Source organism: Callorhinus ursinus, unplaced genomic scaffold (genome assembly GCF_003265705.2).
Source record: "Callorhinus ursinus isolate GAN/ISIS: 27379988/994484 unplaced genomic scaffold, GSC_fseal_2.0 scaffold51, whole genome shotgun sequence".
Classification (NCBI taxonomy): Eukaryota; Metazoa; Chordata; class Mammalia; order Carnivora; family Otariidae; genus Callorhinus; species Callorhinus ursinus.
Genome location: NW_027397113.1, coordinates 2,997,295 through 3,011,829, shown reverse-complemented (window position 1 = coordinate 3,011,829; position 14,535 = coordinate 2,997,295). Strand labels below are relative to the sequence as shown.

Here is a 14,535-nt window from a genome sequence, read left to right as displayed (position 1 = left end):
CTGCTGACACCGCTCTTTGGGAAGGCATTCCTCCCAGCCCTAAAGGGTCCCTAGAGCCCCTCCCTGCGGGTAGGAAGCTGAGCCCCACCCCCCGAGAGGCAGGGCCCTGGAAAGCCCCGCCTCCACGCGAGCCCTCCATTCTTATTGGCTGGTAGCGAAGGGGCATACCCTAACGTCACAGCGCCGTCACCTCCTCCTCCCGACCTCCAGGGGCGGGGACGCCACGCCTGCGCGATAGAGCTCGCGCTCGGCGTCCTGCGCTCCTGGTAGGGTCCTGGCTGCCCCGCGGCGGCTCCATGGCGGACTCCCGGGCCGAGTCGGAGCCCCTCTTGAGTCGGGCCCGGGGCGGCAGCGGCCGAGACTGCCTGGAGGGCTCAGCCGCTCGCCGCAGCGTCCGCGGCGGCCCTGGTGAGCGGCGGCCCAGGGAGGGGAGCGGGCCGCGGGGGCGGTGCGTGGGGTCCTGCCGGCTCCGCGCCGTTCGCTGTCGCCGCTGCGGGCGCGTCCCACGGGCCGGGGTCTGAGCGGGCGCGGGGAGCGAGGGGAGCCGCCCTGCGGAGGGCGGGGGGCTGCACCCTGCGGAGTAGCGGGCGCCAGGGTCGGCCACGCGCTGCAGGGTCGCGCCCTGCCTCTGACCAGCCGCCTGAGAGGCGTCGCCTAGCCGGCCGCCCGCGCCCCGCAGCCCCGTGCAGCCCCCTCGATGGGCCTCGGGTGGACCCAGGGCTCGCGGATCGCCTTGGTGGCCCCTACCCTAGGAGGCAGCGCTTCCGTTTTCCTCCCGGGTATGATGGGGGAAACTGAGGCACAGAGAGGGGCGTTCCCCTACCCAAGGTCACCACAGCCAGGAGGTGGCCGCGGTGGGGTTCAAGCCCAGCTGCGAGTAGACTCAGGAGTTCTTTCAGTCTACTTCTCTCAGTCTCGGTGCTGGAGTCCCCCCGGAGGCTGGTCCCCCTTCAGTTTGGGGTTGGGGCAGGCCTCCCCAGACCAGGGCAGCTTCCTCCCTTTGCCCTCTGCAGCTCCCTCCTGCCCTTCCTGTTTACCAGCGGAGAAGTTGCCGAATCCCGAGGAGGGCCGGAGGGTGGAGTCCATCTGTCTCCCGCAGACGGCGAGGGGGTTGAGTACTGGGTTAGGGATGGAAGGGCTTCAGCCTCATTTTACAGAGGAGAAAACCGAGGCCCACAGCGTCTCCAGGACCTGTCCAGGGTCAGCCCTGGGATCTGGTGCAGCTGCGGCTGGTGTCATGCTGGGTGTTCCTTCTGGGAGCACTTTCGCTTTCTGGGCTTGCTTTCTTCCTCTGTCTGGGAGGGGCCCATAGCGTGTGCCCATCCGTGGACTCGGGGGGGCGGGGTGGCGGGCTCCTGACAGGAGACGGGATAACTAGAGGCGGGGGCAGCCACCTGCCTGTGCATCTCGGGGGCTGTCCCCAAGAAAGTTCTCCATCCAACCCGTGCCAGGCTCCACGGGTCCCTGGGCAAGGGACATAGGGCATGCAGACTTTGAGTCTGGAGGTGAGAGTGCCTTTCTGGTGCTGCCCCTTCTGGCTGTGTGACCTTGGCAGGTTGCCTGACCTTTCTGAGCTTTAATAAAAGGCAGGTGGTCAGAGGGGCTGACTTGAGGGGTGTTGTGAGGATTCGGAGAGAACGCTGGGAATGCCCTCGGCGCAGGACCTGGCCAGGTGGCAGAGCTGGTGCAGTTGGTGCTGAGGGCCGTTCTGGGCAGCGCACCGTGATTGTCACAGGTCTCGGTCCTGGCCAAGTGGACGGTGGGCACATGAGACCTGCAGTGTAAGGTAGGAGCCAGGGCCAGGCAGTGTGGGCGGTGAGCAAGGGCTCCTTGTCTGGCTGCCATGTCCTCCGTGAGGGTTCCTGAGAACATGAGGGGACACCCTCTGTTCTGAGTCTCCCTGGCTAGGCTGCTTGGCCCCGGGGGTGGTGGGGACTGAGAATGGCTGGTCTGCCCTCAAGCTCCTGTGGGGGCTCCCAGGTGGGGCTCTGTGCACCCAGTTTGTGTGTCCTGCAGTCGGATCCTCCTACTGATGGGTGGGGGGACTGTGTTGCTGGGTGCCCCGCAGACCCTGCGGTCAGGTCCTTCTGACCCAGCCTCACCTCATCAGCCATAGAGCGAGGGTGTTTCCTCTTCTTGTTCCTCTTCTTGTTCCTGGTTAGGGAGTCATACTCTTTCTGGTTATGGAAAAGTCAGAGGACGAGGGAGCACCATACCACGGAAGGGGCTTCTAGAATAAAAGCAGCAGATAGCTACAGCAACCCCTTCAGTCTGCACATCTGTCCCGTCGTGTGTGACCCAGGAGGAGCACTGAGGCACAGAGGTGAAGGGACCTGCCCAGGGTCATCAGGGAGCTGGTCGGGGCCCTAGGCGGGTCGTGCAGGGTGGAGCCTGGGACAGGAAGGAGAGGAGGCTGGGGTGGGGCGCGGTGTTTGTGCCTCTGTTGTCCTCTGCTCTCTGCGGCAGACGTTCTACCCCGATGCTCCGACCTGGTGTGCCCGCTGATTGCCACCCGGGGTGGGGCACTACCACGTTGGGCGACAGTACTCCTGTTAGGGACAACAGCCTGGGTAAGCGCTTGGAGTCTTGGGAGAACCTGGCTCTGCCAAGTTCAGGATGAGCAGCGTGGAGGGCGTAGGGAGGGGGAAGCAGGACGGGTGGGTGAGTGGGTGAGGTGGGCACCGTAGTGCCAGGTGGGGACAGTGTGAACTTTGTCCAGGAGCACTGGGGGCTCGCGGGAAGCTGTGACATGTTCACGACCAAGGGTTTGTGACAAGGTGCCCCTGGCTGCTGGTGTCAGGGGCTGCAAAGCAGGTGGGGTGGCCTTTCTGAGGTTTGGTGCCCCGCGGCCCCGGCCAGAGGTCTGGTGTGTGCTGGGCAATTCCCGGGGTGCCTGACGCCCCTGGCCTGTGATGGCTTGCCTGGGCATGGGCTGCACCCCGCATCTGGGCCTAGAGTGAGCCCACAGGCTCTTCTTGTCTCAGAAGCTTGTATCCTTAGATCTCTCCAGGTGGCGATCTCATCTCTTATCCCGGGTTTGGGTAACATGGGGTCCCCTGTGGGCCCTCAGACCACCCTGCCCCGCAGCCTCCTGTCAGGGCTGTTCGCTCCGTAAAGAAGCTTTGAGGACACTGTGTGCCGAGCCCTGCACGGTCCTGGGCTCTGTGGGTACAGCAGGGAGTAGACCAGAGTATACTGTCTGATCACAGTTCCCAGGATGCCGTCAGGGGAAGCAGGCAGTCACCGTCCTCACAGACTCCCTGGGAGAACTTTCAGGGCTCCTCAGGGCAAGCACGGAGGCTGTACATGGCGGGAAGCTGAGGCCTAGATAGAGGTGGGCGCTTGCCCTGGGTGACACAGCAGTGTGATGGCAGAGCCAGGCTGGGGTCTTGCCTCCTACCTCTGTCCAGGGTCCCCCACGTCCCTCATTGGCCCCCGGGACCCTGTGGCAGGAGCCCTGAGGACAGGGGCAGCTGCTTCCCTGGGGGTGGTGGGCAGAGTAGACAGTCGCCCACCGCCCGCCCGCACTGCCTTGGGCTTCCGTACCTCTGCTCTGGAGGCATGCACGTAGCAGTGTGCTCTCTGTACGAGGTGAACTGCTGCTGGCACGAAAGGACCAGAGCTGAAAGTAGAATCTTCAGCAGAAACAGCTGCCCCCTCGTTTCTAAGCCCTGGGCTGGGGGGTGCTGGGGGCTGCGTGCCGCTCTGCTCCCCACCTGGGGCCCGGGCTGCAGCCCTCCCGCATGGACCTCGGGCCATGGGGTTCCTCTGTTGCTGCGAGCCACGTCTCCTCATGCCTTTTTTTTTTTTTTTAAAAATTTTTTTTTTTTTATTTATGAGAGAGAGATAGAGAGAGAGAGAGAGAGGCAGAGGGAGAAGCAGGCTCCCAAGGAGCGGGGAGCCTGATGCGGGACTTGATCCCAGGACCCTGGGATCATGACCTGAGCCGAAGGCAGACGCTTAACGACTGAGCCACCCAGGCGCCCCTCCTCATGCCTTTCTTCTCCCTTCGTGTCAAGCAGTGGCCGGAACCCAAGGCTGCAGGGACTGACCTAGTGTGCAGCTTATGGCTCCTCCATGGGCAGGGGGCGGGGGTGCTGGGATGAGGCTTCCAGCCGCCTGACGTGTCCTGAAGGCCCCGCGTAGTCGGGAGCCTGCCGGGGCCCACTAGGGGCCCTATCCGTCCTCCCGTGCCCTGACACCCCCGGGTGCTGGTGTGTGAAGGCGGTAGGAGGGGGCCGCAGCTGCCCGCTTATGGAGCACGCTCCGTGTGCCGGGCCAGGCCTGGGGCGCTCTCCTGGGCGGCCCTCTCCTGTGCGGACGTGCTGCGGGGCGAAAGGCCTCTCACTGCAGAGCCTTGGAGAAGAATGCCTCCAGGTTCTTTCCTTGATCTCGGTGGTCCTGTAGCCGGTGAGTGTCATGTGATCCGCCTTGTCTCCTGACGGGCTCTCTCTGCCGGCAGGCACTCGGTCCCGGCGGGATCTCTGCTTTGACCAGGCTGCTGTCTTCATCGAAGATGCGATCCAGGTGGGCAGCACCTACTCCCAGTGGCTGGGCTTGGGCTCCTCTTCACGTTTTGTGGGGGCTGGGTGATGGCTGCCCTGCTGGTCCCCTCCTTGCTGTCCTGGGGCCGGCGCCTCGGTGGCTGGCCCGTGTAGTCATCATAAAGTGATAATGGGGCCTGTGGGCACGGCTCGCCTGGAGTCCTCCCTAAAGCAGGTGGGCGCTGGGTGCTCTTCCCTTGAGTCCTAGAATCGGTCACTGGTTTCGTTGAGTTACACCTGCTGAGGGCCCGTCGTGTGCCTGCCTGTCCCAGGTCCTCTGAGAGATGCCCAAAGATGGTCAGACTGTCCCCTGCTGGAAAACAACACTCAGGCTCAATTCGGGAAATAGGCTATGGAAGGGAGCAATGGAACCGTGTGGGGGGCTAGGCTGGGGGGCGGCCTGGAGAGTGAAAGTGGTGGGAGCCTTGTATAGCAGGGGGGTGCCTCACAGGCAGGCAGTGGGCACAGCTGTACGTTTGGAAGTGGGTGTCCATGCAGGGCCGTGGAGGCTTCGGGTGCCCCACAGGGTCACGCGAGAGCCCTTTGTCCACGTGTGCCGTGGAAGTGGACTCTGGTCCGCGGCCCGTCTCCCTGCCTGGGGCCTGTCGTGGGGTCAGTGGGTGCCCGGCCTGTGGCTGGCCATGCTGTGTGGCTCCGAGGGGACCCCCACTCACGCTCCCCTGTGTGATGTTCACTTTCAGTATCGCTCCATTAACCACCGCATGGACGCCAGATCGGTGTGGCTTTACCGCTTGTATTACTCAAACACGTGCCAGTGGTGAGAAGGCCCAGGCGTGCAGTGGGGGGTTCCTGCGGCCTGGCTGGGTTGGGGGAGGCCGGCCTCAGGGTCCAGGCAGGTTTCCCCTCCCCAAGGTGGAGAAGGAGCCCAGCCCGAGGAAAGAGGGGCTCTTCCGGTGATGAGGCTCCGCCATGGCCGTCGAGCTTTGACCTGAGTACTGCTATCTGACCACTCGAGAGCGGGCACGAAGCAGGAGGCGTGGGGTCCTTTTGAAACCATGGAGTCTGTTCTGCTGTCATCCCAGGCATTCCCCTGCCTGCACATCTAGTTTTGGGCCCAGAGCCCTGCTGGTTCGTGCATTTTCATTAGTTTTTGTTCTTTTTTTCAGGATATTGAGCTTCACCATTTTCTTGATCCTGTTTTTGGCTTTTATTGAGACCCCTTCCTCGCTCACTAGCACCGCAGACGTCCGCTACCGCTCGGCCCCCTGGGATCCACCCTGTGGCCTGACCGAGAGCGTCGAGGTGCTCTGCCTGCTGGTCTTTGTGGCTGACGTCTCTGTGAAGGTCAGGTGGGCGCCGTCAGGTGCCCAAGCCCACGGGCCAGTGCCCTCCCAGCCTGTCCGCTGCTTTCCTGATTAATTTTTATTCTCCTGGAGCTAGCTTCCTTTTTCCCTGACTGTGCCCTCTGGCCCTCCGAGCAGAGGCCTTGGTTGGTGAAGCAGAGGCTCTGTCAGCTCTCCGCCCTCTCCAGACCAAACTGCGTCTGGGTTCGGCCCTGCCAGGTGCACGGCCTTGTGGGATCTCCGCGGGGGGCCAAGGGTCTGGCGGTGCCCCCGTGAGGAGAGACCCCAGTAGAATAAGGCAGGACCAGTGGTCTCTCTCACGGCCCAGCCTCCCACCCCCCCGAGAAGAGGAACACAGGAGGAGTTGGGCGTGGGGCCGAGAGGGGCCTGTTGCCACGTGCTGTGTGTCTGACTCTAGATTCTTTCTGACCCGAGTCCTTCCAGAAGCTGGAGGTGGGCCCTGCCTTGCTCATTTGAGCTTCTGGGCCGTGTCGGAGGTTCAGAGCCTTAATGGCTTCCCAGTGAGACGCCGAGGGGCTGAGGGGCCGGGCCTGGCTGTGGGTCACGCATGGTTCCTTTTGTCAGACAGGAGCGATTCCAGCGTTCCAGTGCTGGGCCCTCGGGACACGGCTGGCCACCGTGAGGCGGGCTGTCCCCAGAGTCAGGGGTGCCTTTGCCCGGCCCCTGCTGGGCTGTCCTGCTGACGCTGAGGGCTGTGGGCGAGGGCCCTGGGCAGCTTTGCATTGTTTCTTCTTTAGCCCAGGATGCGTTTAGGAGGTTTGGGGGTTTTTAAACTGGAACTGAAACTGCTGAGAAGTTCTCATTAGTATTTTTTGAACGGTTGGTGCGTTGGGAAGTCTCACAAGTTAGAGCGAGTGTACATTTTTATCTGCCCGCAATGACCTCTGGATTCCCCTGCTGTCTGTGGGGCTCGTGGCCACAGAGGAAGACCTCGGACCTGGTTGGTTTTTTTTCTTAAGATTTTATTTATTTGAGAGAGAGAGAGTGCACACAAGCCGGGGGGGGGGGGGAGGGGGGGAAGCAGACTCCCCCCGAGCAGGGAGCCCGATGCAGGGCTCCATCTCAGGACCCTGGGATCACGACCTGAGCCAAAGGCAGATGCTTAACTGACTGAGCCACCCAGGCGTCCCTCGGGCCTGTATGTAGACGGTTCTGGGTGTGGGCCAGCCCTAACCAGAAGCGGACCATGTGGGGTGTTAGAGCTTCAATTGGCAAAGCCCCTTTTCCAGAATGGCTTTTTCTAGAATGGTTCCTGGGCATAAGCTAAACTGGTGGTTGGGACGGGCAGGGCGGCTCAGACCCTGTTACCGACGCGGAAGCGGGCTGGAGTGGTTAAGTGCTGAGCCTGAGATCACTGGCTGTCCGAGGTCACCGGCAGCCTGGGCGGGGAGCTCAGCTTCTTGCTCCCCAAGTCACGTGGAGACCACACCGCTCGCCAAAGCGCTCTCTGCTCTGGCTGCCCCAGCCTCACCCAGGCGTGTTGATGACCTCGGGCTGGCTGTGGGGCTGGTGTCTGTGGGGCTGCCCGCTCACCCGCTCGCTCCCTCACCCGCCACCTCTCTTGCAGAGCTACCTGGTTGGGTGGGCCCAGTTCCGGATGAACCTCTGGCTGCTGGCCTACCTTGCAGTGCTGGTCGTGTCTCTTATGGACTGGATCGTGTCGCTGAGTCTGGTTTGCCAGGAGGTAGGTAGTGCGGCAGCTTGGAGGTGGGAGCAGGAAGCTCTGGGTGGCCTGCCCCCTGCCCCCTGCCCATCCTCCTAGCATTTCAGTCAGCCATTGGCCATGGGGCCTTGTCCCATCTTGCAGAAGGAGACACTGGGGCCTGGGGAGGGCACAAGGACTCCTGATCCCTGCCTTGCCACTTTCTAGCTCAGCTCCTCGACCGGCTGGGTCCCCTGCTGCCCTGGGGCCTTGCCCTGGCCACGTGGCTGAAGCCCTGGGTGGGCTGCAGTGGGAAAAAGCCCGTGTCAGCCCGGGGTGCTGTCCTGCCCCCCACCCAGACGCACTGCCCTGTGACTGGATAGGACAGAAGCGGGGAAAGAAAGTTTGTCCACCGAGGCCAGTCAGGGACACAAGCCCACTGGGCGCTTTAGCCAAGAGAATTCACACAGAAGCTCAAATAGGTGTTGAGTAACCGCCAAAGCAGAACAGGGGCAGGGCAGGGGCGGTGGGGCAGGAAGCTGCAGGAAGCTCCGGGGCGGGGGCCCCAGAGCCGGCGCCCCGCCCTCCGGGCCCTGGAGGGGTGCAGATCCCCCCGGGCCCCTCCAGAGACTGCTTGGTTCTGGCAGTGCTGAAGGAAGAGGCGGCTGGCAGCCCCCGGCGTGGGTACCGCCCTGGGGCCGGCGAGGGGTCGGCGGGGAGCAGTCGCGTCTCCCCCTCCGGCCTCCCGGCCTCTCCCCGCTGCCGTCCCTGGCAGGAGTAAGCAGCTGCTGAAGGGGAGCCGGCGGGGAGGATGGACGGCACAGTGCGTGCCTCCCACTTCCTCGCAGGAAAGAGCTTCGTGGACGGGTACAAACCCGCGTCTGTGCAGTGGGCCAGGAAAGCCGCGCACGGCTCCTCAGACTTGCGTTGTTATTGGTTGCGGCCCTGACTGATCTTTATAAGTTCCTCCTGCTCAGGGTCCCTGTACCCTTGGGCTCAGCTGGCTCCCCGGCTCCTCTGGCTTCTTCACCTTGAGCGGGGACCCAGACCTTCATTCTCGGCCAGTCCACGTCCTCGGTGCTCCTGCCTTTTGTGATTCCCGGAGTTTTCTGTTAGTCTTTTCTGTTTTCTGTAAGGCTCTGGATGAGCCTCAGGATCCCCGACCTGGACCTCCCTGCCCCTCTGCGCAGCCGCACCCCAGGTGGTCCTTGGCAGTCGGAGCGGTGCGCGCCCACCGGCACCCCACCCTGCTTTTCATGAATCTTCCGGTGTGTCCCCGGTGCAACACCCACCCCGGGGTGGACATTTCCAGAGCGGCAGGACACTGAATTGTGGGCTGGGGAGAGGAGGCGTTGCCGTTCGGTTCTGTCCTGGTGCTCAGAGCCTCTGGTGCACACGCTTGCCTGTCCAGTGAGGACAGATCAGCGCCCTGCCGGGGGACGGGGCCCATTGCAGTCACCCCCAGCTGCCAGGAGGCCACATCTGGGTGGGTGAGTGGAGCTGAGCTTTGCTTCTAGAGGGCAGCCCATCTGTGGTGGCCTTGGGGGCCAAGGCTTGGACATTACTGGACATGATCTGTCTCGGCGCTCCTTCTGCCCGTCCACGCGCATGCTTCTTGGACCTTGTCCCCACTTGTCTGGCCTGTTCTTTCTATGCCCTGATCGCCGCGCGGGAAGTTTTACCTTTCTCGGTACAGACAGGGGGGACCCTGGCCACCAAAATGCTTTCCTTTCACCATCATCTCGGGTTGGGGGGGCGGGGCGGTTCCTGATGGAGGCCGCAGTGCCGCACGTGGTCCACTTCTGGGCAGAACCGTCTCCAAACCAGGCCTGAGGTTCTGTGGCCAGCTGGCCAGTCATAAAGAACTCACACGGGTCCGGGGGGAGGGCGGGCGGGCGGGGAGGACCAGGGGCCTCCCCCTACTCCAGCCTAGTCCCTCTGTCTGTTTCTACCTTGTGGCCCAGAGGGTCCCATCATACATGGTCTACCGGTCACTGGGTAGGCCATGGTCACGACTCTGCTGTGGCTCTTTCTCCTGGGAGACAAGGTATCTGCAGGTTAGTTGGTGGGCTGTGGTTCTGTGTGGGCCTCACCAGGGGCTGCTCATTGGTGTTGATCCTGTGGCGGTACCTCCCCATCCTTCATAAAGGCTGCACGTCCCTGTGTCCATGACCCTGATGTGGCCCCAGCATGGGGAGGGCTCTTGGCAGGAGGTATGAGCTGCACCCTGCTCCATGTCTGATTACAGGTGAGGGTCCGAGACCCTGGGTGTGGCTAGTAGGACCTTCAGCCGCTGCTTGGCCTAGAGGGATGGCTAAGAGACTCGGTATATGGGCACTGAGACAAGGTTCCACCCAAGGGCAGTGAGCGGATTATGGGTGAGCTGGGGACGCTGGTCCCTCCGCCCATGGGGGCAGGGGGGCGGGTGCGCAGAGCCCTGAGTGTCCCTTTTATTGCTGTTCCCTTGGGCTTTCTGGTCCTGTGCTGGGAGCTGGGCCCCCTTCTGAGAATGCATGGAGCCCAGGGAGGTTGACTCGGGCCTTGGGATCCCGTATCGTGTGGACAACCCGGAGGGTCTGCTGTGTGCCAGTGCTGGTGGGACCTTGTTCTGTTGTGAGAGAGCCCTCTTGTGTGCAGAAACCCCAGATATGTCGTGGCATCCCATAGTGCCACGGGTGCCATGCTAGAGGAGGTGGCATTTACACCGGCATGGGAGGGACAGGGACAGCCCGCCTGCTGAGCCAGAGGGGTGGGCTGAGGGCTGTAGCCAGCAGGATGGCGGGTGGCAGCCCCTGGACGGGCCAGAGTGGGCCTCCAGGCAGTCCTTAGGCCTTGGGTAGGGAGGGGACGTGGTCAGCTGGCCTTCTAAGACAAGATGCCCAGTGGGGCGGGAGTCGAGTTGAGAGCTGGGATGGGCCATGGAGCATAAACATGACACTTAAAACCACGCGGCCCAGGAGATAGGGTGATTGCAAGAGAGAAGGTAGCTCTGTTTTTGTATAAAAGATATGAACCACCAAAAAAAGAAAAACAAAACAAAAAAAACCAAACCGTGCGGCTTGACAAGTTCTCCAAGGCGAGAGGCCACACAGGAGAGGAAGGGGCTCTGGGCGTCAGCACTCGGGGGTCAGGTACGGGGGAGATGGCCCAAGGTGCTGGGCAGACTCAGGCCCCGAGGTCACTGAGGCTGGGGTTAGCACCCCAGACAGGAGGACTGGCTGGGTCAGGGGCAAGGACGTGGGGGGCAGGTGGAGGGGCAAGTGGGAAGCGCTTAAGGCTAGGTGGTCCTGCAGACAGCGGGGGCGGGAGGGCCGCTCTGGTTCTGACAGGAAGAAAGAGGGGAAGGAGGAAACAAGGGCCTGTGTGTGCATGTGTGCAGGGGGTGTGCACGTGGAGGGCATGCACGTGGAGGGTGTGTATGAGTGTGTTTGCAGGCGGGCGCTGCAAGGTGCAGAGCGCGGCCCAGCGGCTGTGGGTGCGTGAGGGGTGGGGGCAGGGGAGGAGCTTCGTAGGGAGGTGTGGAGCCCCCCCCCCCCATGGCGCTGTGGCTGCAGGGCTGACGGGAGAGGGTGGCCCGTTGGCAGGGGTGGGGGGAGGATGCAGAGCCGGAGTGGGCGAGCGTGGGGACAAGGAGGTTGGGGCTGTGAGCGGGTGGCCGGCAGGGGTCAGAGCGGGGCTTGGGGGCTCTTGGGCACCTCCGGCCTCGGGCCTGGGTGGAACTGGAGCGCCCTCTCCTGCTGTCTTTCAGCCCCTGCGGCTTCGCAGGCTTTTGCGCCCCTTCTTCTTGATGCAGAACTCCTCCATGATGAAGAAGACGCTCAAGTGTATCAGGTCTTCGCTGCCGGAAATGGCCAGGTGCGCTCTCGGCGCCAGGGCTCACTGCTGTGCCATCGGGGGCGCTGGGACCGTGGCCTTGGGGAAGCCAGTGGGTGGGTGTTCGGGGGCCTCCTGGCAGCCGCTTAGTGGCCCTGTACCCTCTGCTCGACAGCTGCAGAGCCCTGTGGACGCCGCCCTTCCGTTCCCGCTGTGGCCGTGACCACGTCCCCCTCTCTCCTCCCAGCCCCCCACCCCGCCCCAGTTCTCTGTCCCCCGGCCTCCCTCTGCCTCCAGTCCCCTTCCTCCAGTGGCTCACATGGTTGGCCCCTCACCGTCCAGCCAGATGGATGGATGGATGTGGCCTTTCCCCTCTGAGAGTCCAGGGGTCCTTGGGGCCCCAGAAAATGCCCCTGGGGAACTGATTGTCCCTGCCAAGGAAGGAGGGCTCCCTAGGAGGGAGGACCGGTAGCTGAGTGCAGGTCAGGCTCTGGGGCCGGGGGCTCCCCGAGTGCTCGGGCCGGCTGTCCCTAGACCCCCATCGCATTGGTGCGTGGGGCGTGTGTCCTGTGCTGAGTACCCACATCCGTCTCCCCAGTGTCCTGCTGCTGTTGGGGGTCCACCTGTGCGTCTTCACCATGTTTGGGATGCTGCTCTTCACAGGCGAGGAGGTACGGTGCTCTGCTCGGTCCCCAGCCGGGCGCCCGGGGCCTTGATGGGCAGGTCGGCCCGGTCCTCCAGGTAGTTGTTGGGCCTGCAGCGGTGGAGCACCGGCTGGGCTGCCTGCTCTAGCCTTGTAGCCGGGGTCAGTGGGGGCCCGCCTAGAGCCCAGGTGTCTCTGCGAGTGGCCGGTCTTCGTGTGCCTGTCCCTGGGGCCTCCCGGGCTCAGGGCTAGTCAGCCTGGAGGCCCCTCCCGCTCTCCCTCCCTCCCTCCCTCCCTCCCTCCCTCCCTCCCTCCTCTCTTCTCCCCTTCCTGCCCTGTCACCAGCCCAGCTTTCTCTCCCGCCCTGTTGGATGGAGGCGCCCTCAGGCTGGCATGTGGGGCCATCGGGTGGACCGCACCACCGTCTGCCCCACAGTGCCTGCCCCCACGTCTTCTCCATCTGGGGGCTTTTGCCCTCCCCCGGGTCCCCTTCCCGCGCCTCCCTGCTTCTGGGCCCCTAGCAGCTTGTTGCTGTGTGGAGGTGTCGGCCACCCCTCACCCCGGTCCCCGTCCTTCCCCCCTGCCAAGCATCTGTGGTCCAGTGTGTCTTTGCTCACGTCCTGGCCGGGGTCACTGTCGTCCTCAGGCTTGGAGCTGTCCTGCAGCTCTGTCTTGGAAATGTGGCCGGGGCGTCAGCCAAGGCCGATTTCCATTGAGTTTGCGGCAGTACTGGGGGGTTCAGGCCGTCCTGTCCATGAGGGAGAACTGGAGACTGTCCCTTCTGATTCCGGGAGAGCCGGAGCTCCCCTGTGTCTGTAATTCTCTTTTGAGTGGGTGTCTGTGTTTGTGTAATTGTGTGCGCTGGGTGTGCGTTGTCTTTGTGGGTCTGTGTATGCCCGTGTGTGTTTGTCTATGTGGTCGTGTAATTAATTGCATGTGCCGTGTCTCTTTCTGTGTTTCTCAGCCAGGGCGGCTGAAGGCTTTTCCCCATGGTTCTGAGCAGACCCGCTTCAGAGGCCAGCGTCCCCGTGGGTGTGCAGCCTCCCTGGACGCTGGCTCTTGGGCACAGAGGCCCTGAGTTAGGTCCCGTCTGGCCATGAGTGCAGAGTCTGCTGGGAAGTGATGGGCAGGTGCAGGTTAGGGGATGCTGACCCCGCGGCGGATGGAGCTCTGCCAGCTTCAGGCCTTAGCTGGGTGGGGGGTGGCAGAGGCCCGACGGCCCCTCATAGCTGCCACGTTTACTCTCAGCAGGGCGACGGGCAGGACCGGGAGAGGCTGATGTACTTTCGCAACCTGCCGGAGGCTCTGACCTCCCTCCTGGTGCTGCTGACCACCGCCAACAACCCCGACGGTGCGTGAGGAGCGGGCACAGGGCCTGGGCGCGGGTGTGGTTAACGCGGAGCCTCAGCACCTGGCTCCGGGAGGCAGGAGTGTGTAAGGCTTTTTTATCTCTGGGTGGAGCATGAAAAGGAGGACGTTGGGTTCTCTCCCTCTCTCCTTCCTTGTTTTTCTTTCCCGTTTCTTTCCCTTCTCTTTCCTCTTTCTTCCATTTTCCTCCCATCTTCTACGCTCGCTCCCTCCCTTTTTCCTCTGTTCCCTTCGCCGGGTCTTTTCCCATCTCCTGACTCCGAGAAGCTGAGAATGAGCAGGGTGACCAGCGGTGGCGTGGTTGGCGGGTTCCCTGGTGGCTTCCTCTTTGAGGCCCAGCCGCTTTCCCTGTCACCACCTAGGCCCGGCTGTGGGGTGTGGCTCAGCCCTGAGGTGACAGGCCCTGGGTCTTAGGTGGCTGTGGTGCTCACGTTTGGGGTTGCTGCTGGGGCCCCTCTGCGTGGGCCAGGGTGGTGGCCAGGATGGGGTGCTGCGGGCCTCTAGGGCCTGGCTGTGGCCTGGCCACCCTGGCTCGTGACTTTCCTCTTGGGCTCAGGGATGACCCCCCCCCATGATAGAGACCTTCCCGGGAGGGCAGCCCCCAGCTTCCACACCCAGGGGGAGCGGTGCAGTGGGACCCTGAGCATTGTCCCCACATGTCCTGGGAGCCGTAGGGACTCCTGCATCTCTGTCCTGAGGGAGAGCTGAGCTTTCAGCGTGTGGAGAGTTCACAGGGAGGCAGGTTTCAGCTTAGTGTAAGGGAGGAGTCCCCCACTGCAAGGGTGTGGGAGCAGCGGTGTGAGGATTGGCGTTCGACAGGAAGGCCCCCCAGGTCTCCCAACCAGAGCCCTTCTCTCTGTTGAGAGGGCCGACGCGGCGGGGCCGCGGTGGGGATTAGATCAGGGCCTGAGCTTGTGAGCGTGGTTCACTTTCTCCAATTTCTTTCTCTCAGTTATGACTCCTGCGTATTCCAAGAACCGGGCCTATGCCATCTTTTTCATAGTCTTCACCCTGATAGGTGAGTTCCAGCAGGTCTGTGGGGCTCCCTTGGGACAAGAGCCTGCCCCCAATGGCAAGACCACAAATGCTCAGATGTGAGTGTGCCCTCCCAACCTCTGTGCACCCCCCCCCCCCCGGTCCCCCCCCGACCTCAGCGTGTCCCCCCCCGACCCCGTGGCCTCACCTCAGCGTGTCCCCCCC

General features: G+C 63.2%; 1 protein-coding gene across 3 annotated transcripts in view; it reads left to right on the top strand.

Annotated features, from left to right (window-relative positions):
- The first annotated feature begins 219 nt into the window (after positions 1-219).
- The window catches only part of TPCN2 (two pore segment channel 2), a 28,061-nt gene continuing 13,745 nt past the window's right edge, over positions 220-14,535 (top strand). Inside the window, exons 1-9 of one of the 3 annotated variants that reach the window (XM_025878279.2) lie at positions 220-408; positions 4,463-4,527; positions 5,246-5,322; positions 5,672-5,849; positions 7,437-7,553; positions 11,260-11,366; positions 11,923-11,995; positions 13,219-13,318; positions 14,288-14,353. In XM_025878279.2, the coding sequence (XP_025734064.1) occupies positions 297-408; positions 4,463-4,527; positions 5,246-5,322; positions 5,672-5,849; positions 7,437-7,553; positions 11,260-11,366; positions 11,923-11,995; positions 13,219-13,318; positions 14,288-14,353 (895 nt within the window). In that variant the 5' untranslated portion in view covers positions 220-296. Of the gene's footprint in view, positions 409-4,462; positions 4,528-5,245; positions 5,323-5,671; positions 5,850-7,436; positions 7,554-11,259; positions 11,367-11,922; positions 11,996-13,215; positions 13,319-14,287; positions 14,354-14,535 lie in introns of all 3 variants that reach the window. The other 2 variants (XM_025878278.2, XM_073883351.1) reach the window with 2 other exon arrangements.